At 64.1% G+C, this 13,462-nt stretch overlaps 2 protein-coding genes across 3 annotated transcripts; one reads left to right on the forward strand and one right to left on the reverse strand.

The window, feature by feature from the left end:
- Positions 1-76: 76 nt before the first annotated feature.
- SRPX2 (sushi repeat containing protein X-linked 2) lies at positions 77-5,605 on the reverse strand. Of its 2 annotated transcripts, XM_030967877.1 has the most exons (11): positions 5,224-5,605; positions 4,996-5,108; positions 3,240-3,323; positions 2,962-3,153; positions 2,674-2,850; positions 1,996-2,122; positions 1,787-1,908; positions 1,501-1,680; positions 1,253-1,386; positions 1,062-1,183; positions 77-778 (listed from the first exon to the last, which is right to left on the reverse strand). In XM_030967877.1, exons 1-11 carry the CDS (start codon positions 5,250-5,252, stop codon positions 598-600), a joined length of 1,461 nt encoding a protein of 486 aa, XP_030823737.1. In that variant the 5' UTR covers positions 5,253-5,605; the 3' UTR covers positions 77-597. The 2 variants fall into 2 exon arrangements, with proteins under 2 accessions (XP_030823737.1, XP_030823734.1); XM_030967874.1 differs by lacking the exons at positions 4,996-5,108; positions 5,224-5,605 and adding an exon at positions 3,719-3,941.
- Positions 5,606-5,724: 119 nt separating this feature from the next.
- TSPAN6 (tetraspanin 6) lies at positions 5,725-13,054 on the forward strand. Its single transcript, XM_030967878.1, has 9 exons — positions 5,725-5,826; positions 6,949-7,050; positions 7,145-7,333; positions 7,617-7,691; positions 8,950-9,048; positions 9,354-9,509; positions 10,143-10,226; positions 11,929-12,028; positions 12,409-13,054. The coding sequence occupies exons 2-8, from the start codon at positions 6,964-6,966 to the stop codon at positions 11,995-11,997; spliced, it is 759 nt and encodes a 252-aa protein (XP_030823738.1). The 5' UTR covers positions 5,725-5,826; positions 6,949-6,963; the 3' UTR covers positions 11,998-12,028; positions 12,409-13,054.
- The last annotated feature ends 408 nt before the right edge of the window (positions 13,055-13,462 follow it).

A 13,462-nucleotide genomic window follows, 5' to 3' on the forward strand; every position in this document is an offset into this window, starting at 1 on the left:
CACATGTGCCAGCACTGACTTTTTATACAAATCTATTTATTTCAACTTAATATTCTACTGCCAAAGCAGTTCCCAGAAAGGGTTCCCCGTGGGTGGTGGCAGAGGAGTGAGTGCCAGGGGAGATGGCAAGCCCTTTAGGGTGGACTGCACGCTGGCTGCTGCTATGGGCTCTGCTGAGCGTGGGGCCATTGGCTTTTAATCAGGGCTTTCAGAGTGGGAGGCATTGGGTCCAGGCCGTGCACAGGGTGAGCTGTGGGGAGGCTGAAGCTGCTGTGCTCGAGGCTGTCACACTGCTGGCCGGCCTGCCCTCCCTGCCCTGCCACTCTCCTCTGGTTCCCCCCTGCCCTGGATTGGAGCAGGGGCCCTCCAGTGTCTCCCACCAGGGTCCTGGCTGGGCTGAGCCATGCCCCAGCTGGAAACAGCTCCTGGCTCTGGGCACACACTGCTGGCACACAGCCCCTGCTCACCCGTGTTCTGTGTGCCGGAGCAGCCAGGGAGGGCTCCCCTTCCCCGGAGCTCCTGGCACCCTGCTCCTGCTCTACAGCGGCCGACTAGGAAAGCAGAGAGGGCGGTGTCGTGCCCGGAGGGCAGGGCGGGTCACTCGCAGGGGTCCCCGCTCTGTGCCCGCCGTGCCGCCTCTCGCTCGCTCAGCAGGTAGGTGTCGATGAAGACGAACAGCTCGTCGGGGCTGACCGGGGCGATGTAGCGCTCGCGGTCCGTGCCCGCCTTGTCCAGCAGCACCGCGTTGAAGTGCGAGCGTGTGAGGTGCAGGTAGCGCCTGCAGGTGCAAGGGGGTCGCTGCTCAGGGGGCCGAGCCTGCCCGCCTCCTGCGGCCACGCTCAGGTCCTCCTGCAGCGGGGGCTGCGAGCTCTGGGAAGCTCTGGCGCCACTGCACTCAGACTTGCAGGGGTTGCCCCGCTGCATGAACCCTCCGGTGCAGCAGAAAGGGGCCGTTCATGAACCCAGCTGCCACCTCATGCTTTGCCATCGCTAGAGGAATTCCCGTTCCCCGCCCCCTGGAATAGCCGCCTGGCTGTGCAGGACGGCCCCGCCTGTCCTACCTGAGCTCCTCGATGATGCCCAGGGACAGCCGGTGCTCCCGGATGCGCCCCAGCTCGTGCGGGGGCTGCCCCAGCAGCTCCACGGTGGTGACGTGCCGCAGGTCCAGCCCGCAGGCAGCTTGCTGTGGAGGGGGCAGTGAGGGGGTGCGGGTGTGCAGCTGGGCCGGGGGGCGGCAGGAGGCTCTGCTCACCTGCAGCATGGAGATCTGCATCTTGTAGTAGCGGTTCGAGGGGTCGGGGGCCGAGATGACCAAGAGGCGGCGCTTCTCGTGGAACTGATCCAGCAGGCTGGCGGCCGAGCTCACGTCCGTGTTGATCTGCATGGCTGGGGCACGACACGAGCGTGGGGAGGTGCCAGGGTGCCCCCCGTCACCCCTCGGACCCACAGGGCAGCACCCCCGAGGCTCTGGGCGAGTCCTGCCCTGCCCGCGGCACTTACGAGCACAGAGGGGCTGGGAGCCCGTCCAGTGCTGGCTGGACTGGCACACCCGCAGCGAGGTGCCCTGCCGCTCGTAGCCCCCGTCGCACAGGTACTCGCAGGTGGCGCCGTAGTTGTTGCCGTCGGAGGTGCAGGAGATGTACCCGTTCTGCGGGGGCTTGAGGACAGGGCAGCGCCTCACTGCGGAGGGAGAAGGAGCCTGAGGGCTGGGTGCTGGGTGCCCAGCGGCGAGGGCTGAGCGGGCTGCGGCTGGGCCGGCAGCGAGGGCCCCCGGCAGCGCTCTCACCGCGGACGCGGATGCTGAACTTGCAGCTGGCGCGGTTGTAAGCCTGGTCGTGGGCGGTGTAGCGGATCACATGCTCTCCTTCGGGGAACTCCGAGCCGGGCTCCGGGCCCCGCAGCATCACCCTGACCCGACAGACGGGTTTGTCCGTCGGCAGCCCGGGCACGGCCCCCAGCCCCCGCTGGCAGTGCCCGCAGCACCTCGGCCCTCACCTCTTGATGACTCCGTCAGCAGAGTCCCTCACGCGGGGAGGGTCCCAGTACACGGTGGCTGTCAGCTTGCCCGGCTCTGCTATGCGCTCCCGGGAGTCTGGACAGCGGATCTTGGGAGGCTCCAGATCTGCCAGAGGGAGGAGAGGGATTCGTGGGACTTGTGGGTGCCTTGGCTGAGCCGTGAGAGCGGTGTTGAACCACCCCAGGCACCTCGGAGCCACCCGAGCTGCTGTAAAAGCAGCGCTGAGTGCCCCAATCCCGGGCTGGTGCCTGTGCTTCGGGGCTATTGGCACTGCGGGGACAGGGACAGGGGTCCCGAGGGAGGGAGGCGCAGGAAATGCCCGGGTTGGCCGTGGGGTGACACCTGCAGGCACCCCAGGCGCGGGTGATGAGCCCCTGCATGCCCAGCAGCGCGGGGAAGAATTCACCTACACAGGGTCAGAATTCACCTACACAGGGTCAGAATTCACCTACACGGGGAGAATTCACCTACACAGGGTCAGAATTCACCTACACAGGGTGAGAATTGACCTCTACAGGGGGAGAATTCACCTCCACAGGGTCAGAATTCACCTCCACAGGGTCAGAATTCACCTCCACAGGGGGAGAATTCACCTCCACAGGGTCAGAATTCACCTCCACAGGGTCAGAAATCACCTCCACAGGGGGAGAATTTACCTACACAGACTGGCTCGCTGCCGCTCCAGCGCCCATCCTCCATGCAGATGCGGCTCCGGTCGCCCTCCAGCTGGTAGCCGGGCTGGCAGGTGTAGTCGCAGCGGGAATCCATCTGCACGCCTGCGGAGCACACGTAGGAGCCCCGCAGCACCGCGGGCAGCACGTGGCACCGGATTTCTGGGATGGAGAGAGCAGAGAGGGCAGGGCAGCGGCTGCCGGCCGTGCGGGTGGGCAGAGCCCCCAGGGCCGGCCGTGTGGGTAGGGCAGGGCAGGGCCGGGGACACTCACGTCGGCAGTACGCCATCCCCGACCAGTGGCGGCTGGGCAGGCACCGCACGGCGCTGGGACCCAGCAGGCGGTAGCCGCGGGCGCAGCTCAGCTCGCAGCGTGTCCCCAGGCTGCTGCGGTACGAGCTGCCCCGCGGCGAGTAGCAGGTGGCCTCTCCGCGGTGGATGCTGAGCGTGGCGCACCACTGGGGCACTGCGGGAGAGCAGGGAGCTGACGGAGCAATCTGCCGTGCCTCGGTTTCCCCACGAGGACGCAGAGAATGGGTTGGGGGCTGTTACCTCGGCGGTAATCCAGGGCGGGCTCAGGCGGGGGTTCTTCTGCGTACACTTCGTTGGTGTGACTCTCCAGGTAGTAGCCAGAGCCTGGGAGGAAGGAAGAGACGAGCAGGCTGCAGGGCAGCTCATGGCTGCAAAACGTCCCGCAGCTGCCAAGGAGCGATCCCAGCCCCGGGCAGAGCCTGTCCTTGGGGCTGCTGTCAAGGGTTAAAGCGGGCAGACGGGAGCCCAGTCCCCGGGGGCACGGAGGGCGCTGGCACCAGCCGCAGACTAAACAGCGGCAGCGGCAGCCGCGGTTGTGGCAGGAAACGGGCGCTGGCGCGGAGTGGGCTGGCACCGACCCCCAGCTTCGTGCTGCCGGGCAGCCCTTCCACCCGCTCCCATGGCACTGCCACTGCCACGGGGCATCCCAGGGAAGGAAGAAAGCTGCTCTTTCTTGCCCTTTCCTGCCTTTACCTGCCCTTTCCTGCCCGTCCCCTCACCCAGGAAGGGATGGCGAGCCCGCTGCCCGGCCGGGGGCTGCTGGGGGTGCCCATGGTCCAGGAAAGGATGGAGCTGCTGGAGGGGCTCGGCCGGAGATGCTGGCCCCTGGCCAGCCGTGCCGCGCAGAGGGCCCGGGGATGGGCTGAGGACAGCCCCGTGCCATCCTTGCGGGCCGGCCTGTGCCTTCATGGGCACGGTGCTCGCCGTGGGGAGGGGGCCGTGCAGGGGAGAGGCTGCCGTCCTTGCTCGCGGCCCTCGGTGCCTCGGCGGCCGCGGCATTCCCCAGCACTGAGCTCACGTTTCCGCCGCGTTTCCGCTGGCCCCCGCCGGCGCTGCCCCCTCCTCGCCGCCCGCCCAGCGCACCGCGCTCCCCTGGCCACGGGGGGATGCTCGGCCTGGGCACCCCCAAAGGCGGCAGCCCCGCCGCGCCTGCACCGTGTCCCCCCGTCCCTGCCCCGTTTTGGGAAGGGGACATCCGCCGGGGCCAGTCCGAGCAGCAGCCCCGCCGTCACGGGGAGGAAACTCCATTACAGATCTTCCCAAAGTGAACTTTACTGTGGAGCAGCTCCCCACGGGCCCGCCCGTTCCACAGCGCGTTTATCCAGCTGCCCTCTCACACTGCCGTGGATCCTCGGGGAGCAGAGGGGAGGGACGGCACCGTGGGGGTGTATCCGTGACCTGGGGAACGAAGCTGTTTGCGGGGAGGCTGCCAAGACTCCCGCCGGGGCCCTGGGGACAGAGTGCAGCGTGTCCCCGCAGCAGATGTGCCATTTAATGGTGATGTTCCCTTCCTCTGCCAGTGCTGCCTTTTCCTTCTCACCTGGGGCCGGCTCAGCCCGGCTGCGCTGGGCAGGAGCATCCCCAGCCGTGCTGGCAGCATGGCCCGGGGAGGGGATGGGAGCAGCGAGGGGGAATCCCCCCAAGCAAGGCCCGTGACCCGCTCGCCCAGCCATGGGGCTGTCTGGAGCGTGGGTCGCTCCCGCGCACATCCGCGGCCCCGCGGGAGCAGGGAGCCAGCGGCAAGCGGCGCTCCCGCGGGCGGGGGTGTGAGGAAGGCAGGCTGGCTTTCTGCTCCTCGCTGGGTGCCTGCCAGCATCCCCTCCGTTCCTCCGTGCCCACAGCTCACCCGCGCAGCCACCCCGCTCCTCAGGCACCGATGCTCTCCCGGCATCGCCGTTCCCGGGCTCCCTCCATCCCTTCCCAGCCCTCAGCAGGAGCAGAACCGCGCACGCCGCCACCCCCGGGAGCCCGCGGTGCCCGCACAGCCCGCACTCACCTTCGTGCCACGTGGATGCCACCAGCCTGGCGAGGAGCAGCAGCAGCACGGGGGCTGCCATGCCGTTCCGGGCAGCCCTCCCGCCGTGCTGGGGCCGGGAGCAGCCGCGGGCCCTGCCGAGGATGGAGAGGAGCTGGAGGCAGGCTGACGGCCCCCTCTGCCGCCTTGTCACCGCACAGATGTCTGTCGCTCCTGCCTGGCCGCTCCGCTTCTGCTGAGCAAACTTACTTTCCCCCTTGGCTGCCCATCCCAAACATTCAAAAGCCGTGAGTCAGGCCCAAAATGATGAGATTGTAAAAAATAATAAATCCCAGGATCGCCCGTTTTCCGACGCGCCTCCTGCTTCTCCGGGGCTTTAAAAAGTTGTAAGAGGCTTTCTTCTGCGAGCAGGAGAGCCAGGAGCCTGTTTGGACACAGGAGAGAGCCAAGCCGAGCCCGTGCCAGCCCTGACGGGCTCCGGGAACGCGGGGCCTGCAGGGGCGAGCACCAAACCGGAGGAGCCAGGTCCCCTTTCCCACCTCCTGCCAGAGGGAGGGACGGAGGGAGGGAGGGAGGAGAGACCCCGCTGCAGAAGGAAGGCTCCGAGCCCGCTGCCGAGAAAAGCGCTTCCAGCTGGGGTCTGTTCCCTGTCGCAGCCCGGCCCCCGAGGCACAGGGACCGCAGCGCCTTTGGCAGGGCCGCTGGGGTCGGGCAGGGCAGGAGCCGGGGCCGCTGGGGTCGGACAGGGCAGGGCAGGAGCCGGGGCCGCTGGGGTCGGACAGGGCAGGAGCCGGGGCCGGGGCTCCGCGGGGCAGGGAGAAGCGAGGCATCCCTCGCGGCTGGCACGGACAGGTAGGAGCGCTCCGTGGGACGTGCCCGGGGGGGACGCGCTGCTCTCTCAATGGGCTAATTAATTATGTGGCGGCCAGGCTGCGAGCGCGCTAATTAATGCCTGTCCCGGGCAGGAGAGGGCAGCCGGGAGGGGCTGCTGCTGCCGGGGTGGGGAGCCCGCAGCGCCCCGCAGCCCCCGCAGGCCGGGGACACCCGGGACACCCCCGGCAGGGCTCAGCCCGCGGAGCGCAGGAAGCCCAGGGTGCGGGTAGCGCCGTGTGCCGGGGCGGGATGGCTGTCCCGCTGGACACCTGGACACGGGGTGCGGCAGGGCTGCAGCCGGAGAGCAGGGACTGGCGCTGGCTGGCACCGCGCAGGAGGTGGCACGGGCACGGGACAGGCAGGGGGTGGCACCGGGGAGGCAGGGAATGATGGCATGGGTCGGGAAAGGGGTGGCACAGGGTGGCATGGGACAGGTGGGAGGTGGCAGCGGGTGGCGCCAAGCAGGTAGGAGGTGGCATGAGGCAAATGGGGTGACACCGGCAGGCGGTGACACGGGGGAGGCAGTGGGTGGCACTGGACAGTAGGTAGCAGAGATAGGTACGGGGTGGCACGGGCTAGGCCGCAGATGATACCGGGCAGGTTGTGACAGGGGACAGGCAGGAGGCGACAACAGACAAGGGGGTGTCAGAGGACAGAGGGTCGCTCCGGATAGGGGGTGACAACGGATAGGGGGTGTTACAGGACCGAGGGTGGCCCGGGACAGGCAGTGTCACAAGACAGATGTGTCACAGGACAGGGAGTGACAGGGGACAGGGGGTGACAGTGGGTAGGGGATGTTACAGGACAGGGAGTGACAGGGGACAGGGGGTGGCCCCGGACAGGGGGTGTCACAGGACAGAGGTGTCACAGGACAGGAGGTGGCCCCGGACAGGGGTGGCTGGGGCGCCCTCTGCGGGCGGAGGGGCGCAGAGCACGGCGCCGCCGGCGAGCTCGGCCGTTTCCGTGAGCGCTCGGGTCCCTCCGGCGGGGGGCGGGCTCGGCCGCGCGGGGGGCGTGTCCGGGGCGTGTCCGGGGCGTGTCCGGGGCGTGTCCGGGGCGTGTCCGGGGCGTGTCGCGAGGCCCCGCCCCGCCCGTCCGCAGCCGCCCGTGTCGGCCATGGCGTCCCCGTCGCGGCGGCTGCAGACCAAGCCGGTGATCACCTGCCTCAAGAGCGTCCTGCTCACCTACACCTTCGTCTTCTGGGTGAGCGCCCGCCCCTTCCCCCGCCGCACGCCGCGGCTGCACCGCCCTGTCGCGATAGTCGCGAGCCACCGCGGCTTTCCCCTCTCCCCACCAGGTGTCGGGCATTGTGCTGCTGGCCGTGGGCATCTGGGGTAGGGTGAGCCTGGCCGTCTACTTCTCACTGCTGGACGAGAAAGCCACCAATGTCCCGTTCGTGCTGGTGGGCGCTGGCACCGTCGTTGTCCTCCTGGGCACCTTCGGCTGCTTCGCCACCTGCCGCGGCAGCACCTGGATGCTCAAGCTGGTGGGTGGCCTGGGACAGGGCGGGATGGAGCCCCTCCTCTCCTGATCCGTCCCGACCCGTCCTGATCCATCCCCGAACACCCCATCCGATTCCTGTCTGGTCCCATCCCTACCCTACCCCGTCCCCTCCTATCCTGCCCCATCCTCTCCTCCTCCACTCTCCCCTCCTGTCCTACCCCATCCTCTCCTGCACTGTCCCACCCTCTCCTCCCGTCCCATCCCATCCCATCCCATCCCATCCTGTCCTGCCCCATCCCCTCCCATCCCATCCTTTCTGCCCGCAGTATGCCATGCTCCTGTCCCTCATCTTCCTCATCGTCCTGGTGGCCGCCATCGTGGGGTTCGTCTTCAGGCACGAGGTGAGTCTGGGTGGCCACTGCCGTCTCCCAGTGCTGCAGAGTGAGTTTGATGATGCTTTTACCCCAGTGCAGTCGCAGATGTCACCGAGGCACAGGGGGCCTGCCTGGCAGCGGTGCTTAGTTTGGCAAAGCTAGGGTTAAACCAGCACAAAGAGCAGCTTGGTCCCTGTAAGGACCCAGAAGGAGCAGCCTGGGTGCAGGGTCAGTCCAGCACAGCACGTTGTCCCTCCATCAGAACAGGCAGAGTAGCCCTGGACTGTAATTCTGGCTTTGGTCTATCTTCTGCAGTAATTTCAGTAATGAAAGCTCCTGGGAGGGTTTCTGTGCCTGCTTGGGAGGGAGCTGGTGCAGCTCCTTGTTATTACAGACAGCCTCCCTGCTGCCACAGTGCATCCAGCCTGCCCTCTAATACAGCCTCTAATTGCCTGGTGCTGGGAAATGTCTGCTGGCCACAGCCGGAGTCACTGCTGCCATCCCGAGCGGTGACTAACGCGGGACAGGAGGGACAGCAGGGCAGGGCAGGGCAGGAGGGACAGCAGGACAGGAGGGACAGCAGGACAGGGCAGGAGGGACAGCAGGGCAGGGCGGGAGGGACAGCAGGGCAGGGCAGGAGGGACAGCAGGGCGGGAGGGACAGCAGGGCAGGGCAGGAGGGACAGCAGGACAGGGCAGGAGGGACAGCAGGGCAGGGCAGGGGAGGGACAGCAGGACAGGGCAGGAGGGACAGCAGGGCAGGAGGGACAGCAGGACAGGAGGGACAGCAGGACAGGGCAGGAGGGACAGCAGGGCAGGGCAGGAGGGACAGCAGGGCAGGAGGGACAGCAGGGCAGGGCAGGAGGGACAGCAGGGTGGGAGGGACAGCAGGGCAGGGCAGGAGGGACAGCAGGGCAGGGCGGGAGGGACAGCAGGGCAGGGCAGGAGGGACAGCAGGGCAAGGCTGGAGGGACAGCAGGGCAGGGCAGGAGGGACAGCAGGGCAGGGCAGGAGGGACAGCAGGGCAGGGCAGGAGGGACAGCAGGGCGAGGCTGGAGGGACAGCAGGGCAGGGCAGGAGGGACAGCAGGGCAGGAGGGACAGCAGGGCAGGGCAGGAGGGACAGCAGGGCAGGAGGGACAGCAGGACAGGGCAGGAGGGACAGCAGGGCAGGAGGGACAGCAGGGCAGGAGGGACAGCAGGACAGGGCAGGAGGGACAGCAGGGCAGGAGGGACAGCAGGGCAGGGCAGGAGGGACAGCACGGCCCTGACACCTCTGTCCTACAGATAAAAACCAGCTTTGAGAGCAACCTGGAACTGGCCTTGAAGGACTACAACGTGACTGCAGATCCACACAGCGAGGCTGTGGACACCATCCAGAGAACGGTGAGAGCCCCAGGTGGGGATGGCTGAGAGCCCCAGGTGGGACAGCACGGGGATGGCTGAGAGCCCCAGGTGGGGATGACTGAGGGCCCCGGGCTGGGAATGGGCGAGAGCCCCAGGCTGGCAGCAGGCAGGAATGCTGCCCTGGCCCAGGGAGTCCCTCTGGCCTCTGTGGCACCAGCATCCCCATCACAGGCTTTGGAATTTGGCAGATGCTGGGTGAGATGGGGGGAGCCGTGGCAGTGGTGGGGGAGCAGGGGTCAGTTCCCTGGTATGACCAGGCTCCCCAAATGTCCTTCCCACTCCAGCTGCACTGCTGTGGAGTGCAGAACTATTCTGACTGGGAGAGGACTGAGTACTTCAGCCAGAGGGGCATCCCCCGCAGCTGCTGCAAGAACCAGAACGACTGCTCAGAGCAAGATCTGAAAGACCCAAACAAGGCCCGGCTGAAAGTGTTTGTGAACGTAAGTTAAGCTCAGAAAAATCTTCCTGCTGGTTCTAGAGGTGGGAAGGGCAGGGATGGGTGTGTGCAGGAGGGCAAGTCTGTCCCTGGCAGGCTGGAAAGGAGCACTGTCCTATTGATGCTGATGTTCAGTGGCCCCTGCAGTGGGTAAGGGTATGGAATCCTCCCTTCTGTCTGCGGTTCCCTCGCTCCTTCCTTCAGGGTCAGGGCCCAGCCAGACCCAAGCTCTGGCCTTTGGGGATGTGTGTTCTGAAGAACAGGTGAGTAAGGAAGCAGCTTCCCAGTAAAGTTTGTTTCAGCAGTGCTGACGTCTCCCTTGGGTGCAAAGTCCTGGGCCGGTGCTGAGGGCGTGTGACCTCATCCACGGGGATGGTTGGTGATGCAAGGGTTCCTCTGATGAGTCACCTGGCGGGCTGGGAGCAGCCCAAGGGCAGTGCTGCCCTTGATAAGGCATCTGGGCTGGGACACTGGAAATGGCTTTGCTGAGGCCTGGCAGGAGGGGGCAGCCGGGGCCCCCCTGCTGCCTGCACAGGAGCGTCTTCCCCTGGAGCTGTGGGTGCTCTGGGCAGGAGCTGCTCTGTGCTCCTGGGGTGCAAGGCACTGGATCCACGTGCTTGCTTGGCTTCCTCTGCAGGGTTGTTTTTTCCTGGTAACGTCAACAATGGAGTCCAAGATGAGCGTTGTGGCCGGAATCTCCTTTGGCATCGCGTGTTTCCAGGTAAATCTCCCTTGTCTGGCTCGGGTGGAGGGCAGAGTGAAGCCAGCACATCTCCAGAGGGATTTAATTTCAGTGCAAAGTCTGGTGTGAACAAAAGGTTGGTTTCAGTCAGGGAGGAGCAGCCACTCTGTGGATTCCCCTTGGATTCAGCCTGACTGCTGTGCAGGCCCCAGTCTCTTACACCCAGGGCTGAAGCCCCAGCTCTGTTTCCTTGAGCCCAGCTTTATTTGGGAAGGTCTCCTCTCTGAAACAACAGACTCCCAGAAAAAACAAACAGAGATGGACGAACTCTCTGCGCCTGCTGTTGGCAGGGATCAGATCTGTGCCCTTCCTTTTCCTACCCACCCACACTGTTATTGGGGGGTGTTTGGCATTGCTCCTGTGTGGTGGGGTCGCTGTGGGTGCCTGTGTGACACCACTTGTGCTGGTGACCACCCTACCCTGCCCTGTGTCCTCTCCTGCAATGTCCCCTTCACTTTATCGTGCAGCAGCAGCAGCAGCAGCAGCAGCAGCAGCAGCAGCAGCAGCAGCAGCAGCAGCAGCAGCGTGCTGGCCAGCCCCAGCTCCAGAGCTCTATCCCGGCAGGAAGCGGGAGGCCCCTGCCCCCAGCCGGGGCTTTCCCGAGGTGCCGAGGCCTTTCCGACGGCTGCAGGATGTGCAGCTGGCCCTGCTCCAGCTGCGCTGGGCCAGCTTGCCGGGCTCTGGGGCTGAGCAGCCAGCCCTCGCTTCGGAGGGGCTCAGACTCTGCCTCCCTTGGCCCAGCACCCAGCGGCTGTGGTGGGAGCATCACGGTGCTGCTGGCTGGGACTGCAGGCTGGGGAGCAGGAACCTGTGAGATACTCAGCTGTATGGGCTTGTCACTGTGTGTTTTCTGTACAGATGGACTGAACTGGGGAGAGGTGGGAGCCTGCAGCTCGTGGTGCTGAGTGCTTCGGGAGAGCCCGAGAGCCGGAGCTGCTCCGCTGTGCCCGCTGCTCTCCCCGCTCCTCCCAGGCTGGGCTGGGCTGGGCTGGGCTCACTGAGATGTGCCTGATACACCCGTGCTGAACTGCACACACACTCCAGCTGCAGCATTATCTCAGCTGATGGCAGGCTTGGGCATTGTAACCAGTTCCTGGCTTTTATTGCCCCTTCCACAAGCTTGGCTGGGTCACGCCTCCGACAGGGAGCTGTTGTGCTCATGTGCCTCTAACCTGGCTTGTGGAGCCCAGAGTCGTGCAGGATCTGGCCCTGGAGTCTGCACAGGTGCTGGGAGGCTGTGTTGTGATAACAGAGCATGTGTGATAGCAGTACCTTCCTGATGTGAGGGCAGCAGCCTTGCTTCCCCAGTGTCCTTGCAGCAGGGAGAGGTGCTGCCATTCTCCAGTGGCTGTGTAATTGGCTGTGACACTCCTGGTACCTGTGTAATCTCTGCAATTACCATAAAACAGTCAATGCTTCACAAAGCAACTTGTAATGGGATGGGACCTGGGGCATCTCTTGTGAGGAGCTTGTTTAGTTGGTGCTGCCAGGATCCTGTGCTTCAGCCACTTTCAGTGATTCTGAAGCAGGGTGCAGCAGCCCTTGTTGTGGTTTGTAAACCCCACTGTCCATCCTTGGATTTCATAAAACCCTGGATCAATCTGTCAGGTTTTCTCCTGAAAACACCTTTCCCTGGTTTGGCTGCCTCTGACACATGGGGTTTGTTTTTTCTCTTTTTCAGTTGATTGGCATCATCCTGTCCTGCTGCCTGTCCCGGTACATCACCAACAATCAGTACGAGATGGTGTAGCTGGCCCCCAGCACTCTGTGCCTGTGGCTGGGTATGTCTGTAAGCCTGGGGGGCTGCCTCTGCCCCCTGGCTGCTGCTGCTCACCCATGGGGTGGGGGTCCCACATCTGGGGGGTTTAGGGTTAGGGGGCACCTGCAAGACCAGGTCTGCCATGCCGTTTTACCCCGTGCCGTTTTATTCTGTCATTTTACCCCGTGCCATTTTACCCCGTGCCATTTTACCCCATGCCGTTTTATCCCGTGCCGTTTTATTCTGTCATTTTACCCCGTGCCATTTTACCCCGTGCCGTTTTATCCCGTGCCATTTTACCCCGTGCCGTTTTACCCCGTGCCATTTTACCCCGTGCCATTTCAGCCTGTGTATAACCCATATAAATCCATCCTGCCTGCTGACACTCTCTGTGCGTTGCAGGGAATGGCTGGGGAGGATGCCTCTGGATGCCACGTTGTGAAATCTTGCTTTGAACTGACTGATCCTCTTCTCAACTAGCTCATAGAAAGGAGTGCAGCAGCTGTCCTGCTGCACTCAGGGACTTGTCCTGACACTGCTCTGCTGTGCCACTGCTGGGATGATAACTGCTGTGGCTGTGGTGGCTGCAGCCCCGAGTGCCACCCTGTGCTGAGCTGGCTGTGCTCCTGGGTGTCCCAGTGCTCACCTTCAGTGCCTCCACTGGGAAAGAGATGCTTCCCCTTGCCTTGGGCAGCCCCTGGACATCCCCTCACTCTCCAGACACAGTTGTTCTTGAGACAGGGCTGTTAACCTCAGTCCTGCCTGCCTGAAGCCTTGGCTCAGCAAGGTCGTTGCCAAGCTGTCTCCTCCCTCCCCTGGGTTTTATATACTTTTTTATAGTTGTACTTCTGTAAGGACGGGCTGTAGTGGTTCTTTTAAGCTGTAGTGAGGTTTGGTGATGTAGCTCCTGGTGCCTTTACCTTGGTAGGTGTCCTTGCACCGATTCAGCTGTGACTTGATTGTCAGTATTATATGCTGCTTCAACTCATTTTATGTATTGAGTAGAATTCTTTTTGTCCCGAGACACAATAAATATTAAGATATTTTACTCTATGAAACCTCCTTGACTTTTCTTTTCACATCCTGGAAATGCCTCTGCTTGAAGAGCAGCGAGTCCCTCCGGGGCTGATCTGCTCACTCTGGGCCAGCCAGGAACCTCTGGCCATGGCAGTTTGCATTCCTCCAGTGTGCACTGGTGCACTTCTGCCTGCAAATAACTTCTGTAATTGAATTTTCTTCATAACAGCGGTTGTGTAACAGTGCTGGAGCAGAGGGCCTGGAGCACCCCAGCCCAGGAGCAGGGTGAGTAACTTCAGCCCAGTGTGAGCCATCCTTGGCCTGCTTGGAGCAAAGAGCAGGGCAGTGCCAGGCCCCAGCTGCTCCCCAGGGCAAGAAACATGCATTTAGCTTTTCAATTCATCTGTTACTGCTCATTTTTGGGCTGTTGTGTCTGCAA

The sequence above is a fragment of the Camarhynchus parvulus genome, chromosome 4A (genome assembly GCF_901933205.1).
Source record: "Camarhynchus parvulus chromosome 4A, STF_HiC, whole genome shotgun sequence".
In the NCBI taxonomy this organism is placed as follows: Eukaryota; Metazoa; Chordata; class Aves; order Passeriformes; family Thraupidae; genus Camarhynchus; species Camarhynchus parvulus.